We start from the raw sequence: 10424 nt of genomic DNA, 5'->3' as shown, positions 1-10424 counted from the left end.
CAGGCAGGTCTGCTGCCTGCAGAGGGAGAAGGCAAACACCTTCCCTTTGCAGCACTGGAGGGTTTGGCCCAGGCAGACACCGAGTGTTGGCCACAGCTCCAGGGCAAGAGGCACTGAATGTTGCCTGGGAAGGGCAGAGGTGCTCTCCAGACCAGAGACAACCCTGCTCAGAACCTCCTGCCCACTCTGCAAGGTGGAAAGAGGGTTACTGTGAGACCCACAGCTGCCCTGCAGCCCCAGGAGAGCAGCCAGCCCATCCACCCACTGCTCCATGCCAGTCCACGTCTGACACAAACCCCTTGTAGCCTGGGCACAGACCGGGTAGAACCTCACCCATGCATCACAACCCTTCCCTGGAAGAACTTTATTAAATAGTGTCCAAAAAATACCAGAAGCAGAAATACTCAGCATGACCCCGTCCCTCCCAGCTAGTTAAAAACCACAAACAGACCATCCCCACACGCTCAGTGCTGGTGGCTGCCAGACAAGCTCCAGCATCACGGGCAGGGAAGGCAAAAGGGTCCTATGGGGACAGCCCAGATAGCTGCAGGGTGAACCCCAAAAGGTGTTGAAAGCCAAGACAGCACTCACATGCTGCACCCCCACCAAAGCAACCACTCACCACCCCCACAAGGCCCCCAAATGCTCCTACCCCATGGGGCTGAAGAGAAGCTGAACATCCCCAAATGAGGGGCAGCCAACACCAGGCCTGGTTGTCACTCTTCAGCCAGGCAAAGCCACCAGCACCTCAGTTTCTGTGGCTTTGTGAATGCCCCAACACAGCTTCCCCTCTCCACCCGCCCCCCAGGAAGTTTATAAAATAGGGGGGTTATCTTTTCCTACAAAGACAAGCGATGGGATTTCCTTTGCAACAGCAGAACAGTCTCCCCACGAGGTAGAGAGTTAATTTCAGGGCTGACAGATCCTAAATTCAAACCAGTTTGTTCTAGTTGAGGTAAACCTCAGGAGTTTATAGTAAGTTTTGCAAAGCCAGAGGGCCATCAAGATTCCTCATTGCCGGAGTCATCCTCATCACCGTAACAGCTCTCTGCTTCCTCCTCCATCTCATCATCCTCATAATAGTCATCATAAAAGAGGTCTGAGCCCTCATCTGGGGCTGGAGTCTTGGTCTTCACACAGTACTCAGCCAGTGTGGTGGGGACCTTCACTCCATCCCGCTCAGCGTCCACCTTGGTGCCCAGCACCTGCTTCCTGGAAGGCAAGAAGTGTGGGGTGAGAAGAGAGCTCTGCACCATAGCCCTCCAGAGCCCGTGTCCCACAGGATCCCAGCACTGCCAGGCCCAGGCTCCGCATGCACCTGATGATGTCCGTGTACTCCCGGTCCTTCCCTTTGCTCTCCTTCCATTTGCGGTACATCACAGAGGCGTCCACGTTGGCTGGGGAAAACGTGTTGGGCTCATTCAGCAGTGAGATCACACTCAGCAGAATGGTCCTGGCATCGATAAACATGAGCAGGTCAGAGCTGAGGCGGGTCAGCAGCACCCCAGCAGTGCCAGCAGCCCCACTCTGTCCATGGGAAAGCCTTGTGCTGCCCACAGCAAGAGAGGTCCCAGCAAAGGGGAGCGGGTCAGGCAGGGGACAGCGGCGCGCGGGCTGTTGGGCTTACACTCATCCACACACAAGCTCTGGCTGTTCTCAGCAAATCCAACAGCCTGAGAGCCTTCACCAGCCCCCTGGCACCTCCTGCAGGCTTCGGGAGCAGGAGGCTGTCCCCATCCTCCCACCTTCCCATCCCTGCCCGCAGTCCCCCCAGCCCTCACCGCACATTCTGGGTGGGGTTCCAGCGCTCCGATGGCAGCTCCCCGCTCTGCGGGTCATCCACGGGCGGGTGGAGGATGGAGATGCACACATCACCTGTCTGAAAGCACAAGAGAAATAGGATCCTCAGGAGCTGCTGCCCCAGGATCTCCTCGCTTGCTCTTCCCTTTGACTGAAGCCAGGTGAGGTGACCCCAGCTGTCTCTTCAGTCCCATAGGAGGGACAGAAAAGTGGACAAGCCCCCCATGACTGCCAGGACCGTACAGGTCAGGCTGCCCAATGCCCAGCACGCTGTGCCCCTGTGGGCCCCAGGGCCAGGCACGTCGCTCGCTCTGCAGCCGCTCTTGGCATAGGCACAATGTCCCCAGGCATGGGAGCCATCAGGCCTGCAAAGCCTGGCTGACCTGGAACCTGCACTGGGACAGCAATGGGCTGTCGTGAGCTCATTAGCGGCGTTCCCTGTGCCAGGCACTCATCACCAAAGGCACCGAGTGTCCAGTGCCAAAGGCTGGCGTTTGCATCCAGTGCCACCACAATAGAGGCACACGTGTCCACTGACTGTCCAAGCCTCCTCGCTGACCCAGAGGACCTACCTCGTAGATATTGGGGTGCCACATTTTGGTTAGGAACCTGAAGGCAGGGGGAGAGTAGGGGTAGTCGATGGGAAACCGGAGACGAGCCTGCAAGGGAACGATAAGGAGATGTGAGCACCAGCTTGTGAGAAGGAAGGGACGGAAACCACAGAGCTTCTGACAGCTCAGAGAAAAAGGAACCTCTGCCAAGCCCAGCTGGGTGCCTGCTGGGACAGAGCCTCTGCATCAGGCAGCTCTGTGGGCAGGACACTGGCCCCACAGGCAGGAGGGACACCGGCCCCAGGGGCAGGATGGACACTGGCCCCAGGGGTACCCTCTCATCACACAGAGTGGGGTGAGCAAAGGGGCTCTGACCAGCTCTGGTGGCCAACACTAGGCCTCTATGGGCCTCACAGACTGAATCCTGACTTGGTCCAACATAGCTGTGAGAAAGCTAACAGCACTTCAGGAAAACAGGAGCCTGCAATGGCAAAAAACAACTTGTTTTCCTGGAAAAGAATTCTGCAGATTAGGACTGTTTTCTTTGCACCTGTTTCAACAATCCCAACTGTCTCAGCGAAAGAACAAAAACAGTATCTCACAAACAACCCTTTTTTGCACGTAGACACCTTGTCCAAGACTGACCAATTACTACGGGGTAACAGCTTGTTACTGACCAATAAAAGACAGACACAGGAGGGTTTAAAAAACTCTATATAAAAGCGATGTATAAAATAAAGTTTAGCTTTTTTTGCTCCTTGAAAGAGTGTGTCTCATCCCTCTGAAACGAGGTCAACAGCGACATCCAGCAGCAGCTCCTTGCCCCCCACCCAGCCCATCCCCTCCTGTCCAGAAGGGCCCACGGGTGCTAACCCAGCACAAACCCCACAGCAGCACACGGAGCCAGGCAGAGGGTGTGGGTCACCCCCCAGAGCTGCTGTCAGGGACAGACCATGGCTGTGCCACTGGAGGAAAGGCTGTTTACCCTTCAGAGCTCACGGGAAGGAAGCATCAGGTGTTTGGTGCTCCAATGAACACACCGAATCTAAAAATAGCCTGTCACTGCTGAGAAGAGACCCAGTCCAAACTGGCCGCAGCGCACAGCTTGGGGGCTAAAAATAAAATCACATGAAGCTCAGGCTGCAGCCCAGGGCTCCAGCAGGGACACTCAGCCACCACCGGCTCCTCCCACAGCTGCCAAACCCGTGGGGCTGAGATTGGGCTAAGAGGGTCCATCTGTCCATCTCAGAGTGAAGCCTGAGGGGGCACAGGGACCTGCAGCACCATCCCACAGTCCTCAGAGCTGCTGCCTCAACCCACCAGCACCAGGAATCCAAGAGGACGGGGGCAGCTTCTCCCTGTGTGGCTGCACAACTTCCTAGTGACTGATTCAGCTTTCAGCTCTTTCCAGGCCCTGGGAGCAAACTTCCAGATCAAGACTCAACATGACAACTCCTTGAACGCTTCTTGCTCCCTCATTTCATGCACAAGAGAATCCAGACACTGGATCTGCGGCACAGGAGAGGGGATGGGAAGAGGGAAAAGTGCAGTGGGGGCCATGTTGTGTGTGTGGAGCGCAGGGCAGTGACACTCGGCCCCATGCTGGGCTCTGGCCAAACAGCTGAACATCGCAGAATAATCCCCTTTGTTGTGTCAGAGGGGATCAGAAAAAAACCGGCCGAGGCAAAGCGATGCCAAAGGGGGCTTGGACAGCAACAACCCCACCCTGCCGTGTACAAACAGGTTGGTGCCCCCACAGGCTGGAGAAGACTCGGCCCCTCCGCTCTCCTCTTATGCACAGTCTCACCAGCACCCTCAGGGCCGAGTTTGGAAGCTCTCAAGCACACAACAGGAGCACGAGTGCCTGAAAGCATGAGAGTTCAGAGGGTCTCATGCCAAGACGCTATGGGGGGAAAAAAAACTCCAGTGAAGAGATGAAACCTGGCTCTGAAACATCGGCTTTGCCAGCCGGGGAAAACAAACACAGCTAACTCTGGGTGACTCACCCTGTGCATCCCCACCCTGACAGCAACAGGATGAAAACACAAGAGCTCAGTGGAGGAGGGAGGATGAGAAAGAGGAAGAAAACAGCTACCCCACGTTGCACAACACCTGAGAAGAGCACACACACATCCTGTCGAGGGGGGACTGTGCAGTCAGGCCACCAAACACCTTCCACCTCAAACCCCAAACCAAGCCACGACACTCACTGACCAACCCAGCTCCCTGCTCCCACCCTGGGCTCTCTCTGTCTGAACTCGACGGACCTTTGTCTCTTCCCTCTGGTCTGGTGGTGATGCCTCGGATCCCCTCCAGGAGAGGGAATATCAGGGACCTGGAGCCCGCTGTCCTGCACCCTCAGACTGGGGTGGGTAGAGGGGTAGTTGAGGCAGAACCCCCAAGGGAAGCGAATGCTCCTCACAACGAAGTGGCCCTGGGTAGTTTGGCAGCAGCCACCTGTGCACCAGTTCCCTGCCAGGACCACTCCAAAGCCGCAGGGACCCCCAGGTGTCCAGTGAAAGACCCAGCCCTCCCTCAACACGCCCACGAGCCGAGAGCAGCTGTCACGGACCCCCACACCCACCCGGGACACCCTCCCTCACCCCCAGCCCCCCCCACAGGGTCTCAACCCCTTCCCAAACTCCTTCCCAAAACACCCAGCACATCCCCCGACAGCGCCTGCTCTGCCTTCGCCCCCGCCCTAGCCCCATCTCCCCCCACACCCCGAGCCTTCCCCGCTGCCCCCGCCGCTCACCTTGAAGTACCCGCCCTCGTAGTGGGTGTCCGGGGGGCCGAAGATGGCCACGTCCCAGGTGTACAGGTCCCCTTCGTCCACCAGCCCGACCCGGAACCCCTCCACGGGCTCCTCCTGCAGCCCCTTCAGCTCCAGCAGCAGCGCCTTCTGCGAGCTGGGCACGGGGGGCCGCGCCATGCCGGCCTACCGGGGCTCTCGGGGGGCGCAGCGGCCGCTCCGGGGCACGGGGGGGCGGCGGGACCGGGGCCACGCGGGGCACGGCGGGGGCTGTAGTCCCGTGAGGGGCGTGGGCACCGCGGGCACCGCCCCCACGGGTGTCGCTGACCAATCAGAGCTCGGGGCGGGGCAGGCGGTGGGCGGGGCGGCCCCGCCGCTGCCCCCAGCGCTCCCGGTCATACCGAGCGGATCCCGCGGTCGGCAGCCGCCCCGGGGCTCCCCGGCACACGGAATCCCGGCCCGAAGCGCAGCCACAGGCCAGCCTGCAGGTGCCACACCTGTGTGACGATTCAGGGCAGCACCTGGAACAGGAGAAGCGGAACGATGCCTCTGGCATCCCCGGCTCGCACGTCCCTTTGTGTCACATCCCGTCAGCTGTGCCTGCGTCAGGAGCCGCCACCCGCAGCCTCACCCAGACCAGCATCACGTCCTGCCTGCAGGGAGCAGGACATCCGCCCAACACAACATCCCGAGCCCGCGGGGATCCTCCCACCGGCTCTTCCACTCAGGTGCTCCACAGTCCTGCACCTGCTGCCAACACTAACCCCTGAGCACGGGGCTTGCCTCAGGGATCTGGGCACTGCTGCAGCTCTTCATGCTGCCAGGAGATAAGAAACTGGCCACTACAAAGTAATAAAAAAGCTTTAATGTCTTACAGCAAACCAAGAATGAACAGTATAAATAATGATCAGACAAGTTTAAATAAATAACACCCGGCCCGACTCGCAGCTGGTCCTGGGAGAAGGGGATGTGTCTCATCCAGAGCCTGCCCTCCACATCCCACATACCACCTCAGCCCTCCCCAGCTGCCCTGTGCAGCCACAGCCCAGCCTCACTTTGTTCCTTCTGAGTCATTTCAAAGCTGCCCAAAGCAGCTCCGCAGCTCACAGCCTCCACATCAGTCCTGGATAACACCTAAAGGGGATCTCCCAACACAGCTGGGCCAGAGGAGCCATGCCTGGAAAAGGCTGCACGCAGAGACATGGAGCTGCTGGGCACCATCAGAACAGGGCAGGGAGCGTGGAAACTGGGAATCTCTTGTTGGGCAGACCAGGGTTCTTCAGCCAGCGCCCAGCCAACGCCCCGTGCTCACTGTCCAGCTTGGAGGGGGCCCCGCAGGGCCGGCAGTGGCCGCAGCCAGCGCTGCTCCCACCCGGCATCACTCCACGGGCTTCACCTTCGCTATGAACAGGGCGGTGGCTTTCCTCAGGAACTCCTCCCTGCTCATGGAGGAGCCGAGCTTCCTCTCCTGCAGCGCCTGGTCCATGGCCAGTGCCAGCCTGTCGGGGCCCAGCCTGGAGCCCGCCTCCAGGTAGCGGCCGGGCCGTGAGCCGTGCCCGGCGCCCAGCGCGTCCTCCAGCGCCCGCAGCACAGCCTGGCACAGCCGCGTGTCCGCCGAGTCCCCGGCGCCCAGCACGGCGAACAGCGCGTCGGCCTTGGCCGCGAACTCCAGCAGCACGCAGCAGGTGAGGACGCCGTAGCGGAAGACGTCGAACGGGACGGCCTCGTGGTCGCGGCAGCGGACGCGGCGCAGCAGCTCGGCCGCCGCCTCGGCCGGGGCCGCCCCGCGCTGGCAGATGCGCCGCAGCAGCTCGCTGTAGAGCCGCCCGTCCACGCCCGCCGCCCGCCGCCGCCCGCCGCACCCCAGCACCTCGTAGGCCGCTCCGGCGTTGCTGTCGAAGGCCGTCCTGTCGCGACAGGGCACAGACACAGAGAGGCGGCCTCGCTCCCCGCCCCCGCCGCCCCCCGCCGCCGCTCGCCGCACCTGTGCGAGTGATGAGCCAGGCACACGTACCACAGCGCCCGGGCCAGGCGCTGCGGCGGCCCCGGGGGCTCGGCCGCCGCCTCCGCCAGCACCAGCCGCTCGAAGTACTCGGCCAGGAAGGCCACGGGCTCGGCGGGCCGCGCCTCCAGCACCTTGAGCAGCGCCTCTCGCACCATGGCCGTGACGCCGGCTCGCAGCAGGAACTCCGCCGCGCTGCCCTCCGCCAGCCCGCCGCTTCCCGACGCCGCCCGCCCCGGCTCCGGCAGCCCGCTGCCCCCCGCCGGCACCGGGGCGGCGGCCGCTCGCCGCTTCTCGTACGCCGCCATCTTGGAACGCACTTCCGCCCGGGGCGGAAGTTTCCGTGTCGCCATTTTGCACACTGGCAGCCAATCGGTGAGCGGGAAGGCAATGCGAGAACGCCGCCATTGGGCGAGGCCGCGGCCGCGGCCGCCATCTTGAGTGTGGGCAAAGGGGCTCCGTTATCCACGGGAACGCGGCGAGCGCCGCGGCCGCCATGTTTGCTGCGGGCAGATGCCCCGCCCTTGGCAACCGGGCGGACGCCGCCGGTGTCCTGGGGGCCGTGAGGGGCCGCGGCACAGGGGCCGCCCAGGCCCAAAGGACACTTGCACAGGGCTCGAACGGAAAGAGCTCTTTATTGGAGCACCGGTCCCACCCGCCCGCCGTGCTCACGCTCCCCCTGGAGCTGCCTCGGACCTTCTGTTGTGACAGACAAGCGGCCTTGGTGGTCCCGCCCGTCCTCTGGTGCCGAGCTCCAAGCGCCGGACCCAGCGCGGTGTTCGGTGCCAGCCCGCGGGGATCCAGCCCCGGACGCGTCCCTGGCCTTGTCGCTGCTCATTGCCCTTGCAGGCTTTGCCTCCCGCGGCAGCTGCAGGCAGCTGCTCCCCCTCCTGCTCCCACTCCTTGCTGGGCAGGGGCCGGGCGAGGCCAGCGACAGACGGGGACAGCAGGGACACGGCTGGAGGGCTGGGGCCATCAGCCGGCTGCTCCCAGTCCCAGGACAGCTGCTACCGAGATCTAAATCGTTTCCAAAGGCGCCGAGACACGGCACCGGTCACGATGAGCCCCAGGAGCGATCCCGCTGTCCCCATAGCAATGGCAGCGCTCGAGCTGGAGGAATCTGCCAACACAAGGAGCTGTTATTGCGGCAAATGCCGAGGGGTGGGCGAATCCCCCCAGCACCAACCGTGGCACGGACACGAGGGGCTGCAGCCCCACCCAAGCGATGAGGGCAGAGCAGGGCAGGGCTCCGCAGATCACCACCACTCACCATCCACGACCATCACCTCCAGGCTGACCGCCTGGGCTCGGTGGCCGAGCAGGACGCACTGGTAGTGGCCCTGGTGCCAGGGCTCGGCGCGGTCCAGCCGCAGCGCGGAGCTGCCGCCCGCGGACTCCTCCCGGTACTGCGAGAGGGCTGCGGGGGTCCGGAGCCAGCCCACCGTGGCGTTCCCGGTGCACCGAGCGTGGCACTCGATGAGCAGGGCCCTGCCCCGCGTCCCGGTGGGAGGCAGCGACCAGATCTGCAGGCTGCAGGCAGGCGTTGTCCCCATGGATGGCCCCGTCCCCTCCGTGCCAGAGCCAGGGAGGGTGGGGGTGGCCACACGTGCCGTGGGGCTGCCTGCGATGAGGTCCTGGGGCTCCGTGGAGGGGGGGTTGGTGACAGCAGCCAGGTCCAGGGTGGTCCCAGTGTTGGGCTCCCGTGCTGTGGTGGGGTCACCTGTAGGGTCACTCGGCCCTGGAGGAAGCGCTGTGGTGGCCACGGGCCTGGCTGTGCCGGGGCTCCCCGTGGAGCTGACCACGGCTGTTGGCTGCTCCATCACAGCTGCAAACACACAGTGACCTTGGTCACAGGCGACCTCGCTGCAGACCCAGCCTCGTCCACCCCCTGAGCACAGTGAGCAGGAGCAAAGGGGCACTGCCAGGAGGGACAGGTACAGGGAGGGCTATTCCGAGGAGCACAGGGCAGTGGGGGTTGGCTCCAGAGGATGGGGGTACATGTGGGTTGGGGGCCCCAGCCCCTCCTGGCACTCACCCTTGGCACTTGCCACCAGAGATGCCACCCGGGTGAAGGTCTCCTGCCCGACGTTCAGCGTCACCTGGCACCTGAACTCCACCCCTTCTGCCACCTCTGTCCCTTTCACGGACAAGGTGGAAGCAATGTTATACAGCTCCTCATCGGTCTCCTCAAAATCAAAGTCTGTGTTCTCCACCACCTGGTGCCCCCGGTACCAGGTGAGGGCCACCCCAGTGATAGGATACAGGTGCATGGCCGAGCAGTTCAGGCTGGCGGGGTGTCCCGGGCGCAGGATGTGGGGAACTGCCTCCAGCCTCAGTGTGTCTGGGAGGGCTGGAAAGGAGTGGCAGCGTCAAGGGTGATTTTTGGCAGCAGAGCATAGCTCAGGAGGAACGGGGCTGCCTTGGGGATCCAGGGCTGTGCTGGGAGGCAGTGAGGGACAGGCTGGGAAGTGCCTACCATAGACTTTCAGTGCGGCAGTTCTCTGATAATACTGCCCGTGGCACTTGCCCTGGCAGATCTTGACGCCCTCCGTGGCCACAGTGGCGTGTCTGATGTGCAGGATGCTGTGGGTGGAGAAGGAGGAGATGGTCCCCAGGGCAGTGTCCAGCCCCCTCCATTCCACCTTGCCCCCTGGGCAGGCCAAGGAGCAGTTCAGCTCTGTCGAGCCCCCAAACGACACCACCGGCTCCCGCGGTGTCACCACCAGCATGTCAGCGGGGCGCCCTGGGCAGGAGGAAAGTGCAGGGTCAGGGGAGGGGACAGTCACCAGCACCCCGCAGCTCCGAGTGCTGGGACACGGAGCTACAGCAGCAACGTGGGGACAGGGAGGTCCTGGGCCATAGGGCGAAGGAAGGAGAGCAGCAGCAGGGCAGGGTAGCACAGTGGGTCGGGGGATTAGGGTGGCTGTTGGCCCCGTGGCACTCACCACTGCAGCCCCACAGCGAGCCGAGGAGGAGAAGGACAGGAGCCGGCTCCATCACCCACAGTGCAGCAGCAGGGCTGTCTTCCCCTTCTTTCCTTCCTTCCCCCTTCCAGGGAGCGGGTGCCGCTGGCCGGGGCTGTCTCCTTCTGGCTGCCGGCTCCAACCCCAGCCCTTCTTAAGCCCTTTAGGAACCGCCCCCATGAGCATCGGCCCCAGGACCTCCACAACTTCCAGCCCGAGGGGTATTTCCAGAGGGAGGTTTCTGATTTTCTTCCAAGTTCAGCTCTTGCACAACACCCAGCCGACGGCCAAGGCGACAGCTCCCCCAAACCCAGGAAAGCCCCTGCCCCAAAGGGTCTCTGTGTGGCTGCAGGGGC

At 62.7% G+C, this 10424-nt stretch overlaps 3 protein-coding genes across 3 annotated transcripts; all 3 read right to left on the bottom strand.

The window, feature by feature from the left end:
* Positions 1 to 349: 349 nt before the first annotated feature.
* CDC34 (cell division cycle 34, ubiqiutin conjugating enzyme) lies at positions 350 to 5378 on the bottom strand. The gene is made up of 5 exons (XM_066205879.1): positions 5107 to 5378; positions 2373 to 2459; positions 1782 to 1879; positions 1319 to 1453; positions 350 to 1212 (listed from the first exon to the last, which is right to left on the bottom strand). Exons 1-5 carry the CDS (start codon positions 5281 to 5283, stop codon positions 1002 to 1004), a joined length of 708 nt encoding a protein of 235 aa, XP_066061976.1. The 5' UTR covers positions 5284 to 5378; the 3' UTR covers positions 350 to 1001.
* A 572-nt stretch (positions 5379 to 5950) lies between these two features.
* Positions 5951 to 7553, bottom strand: TPGS1 (tubulin polyglutamylase complex subunit 1). Its single transcript, XM_066205871.1, has 2 exons — positions 7088 to 7553; positions 5951 to 7010 (listed from the first exon to the last, which is right to left on the bottom strand). Exons 1-2 carry the CDS (start codon positions 7456 to 7458, stop codon positions 6482 to 6484), a joined length of 900 nt encoding a protein of 299 aa, XP_066061968.1. The 5' UTR covers positions 7459 to 7553; the 3' UTR covers positions 5951 to 6481.
* Position 7554: 1 nt separating this feature from the next.
* On the bottom strand, positions 7555 to 10349 carry MADCAM1 (mucosal vascular addressin cell adhesion molecule 1). The gene is made up of 5 exons (XM_066205858.1): positions 10051 to 10349; positions 9582 to 9848; positions 9141 to 9455; positions 8376 to 8930; positions 7555 to 8225 (listed from the first exon to the last, which is right to left on the bottom strand). The coding sequence occupies exons 1-5, from the start codon at positions 10100 to 10102 to the stop codon at positions 8113 to 8115; spliced, it is 1302 nt and encodes a 433-aa protein (XP_066061955.1). The 5' UTR covers positions 10103 to 10349; the 3' UTR covers positions 7555 to 8112.
* Between the last annotated feature and the right edge of the window lie 75 nt (positions 10350 to 10424).

The sequence above is a fragment of the Chamaea fasciata genome, unplaced genomic scaffold (assembly GCF_029207755.1).
Source record: "Chamaea fasciata isolate MVZ Bird 193981 ecotype frontalis unplaced genomic scaffold, bChaFas1.0.hap1 SCAF_28, whole genome shotgun sequence".
Taxonomy (NCBI): Eukaryota; Metazoa; Chordata; class Aves; order Passeriformes; family Sylviidae; genus Chamaea; species Chamaea fasciata.
Note: the sequence above shows the minus strand (reverse complement) of the source record. Positions and strands in the feature narration are given on the sequence as shown.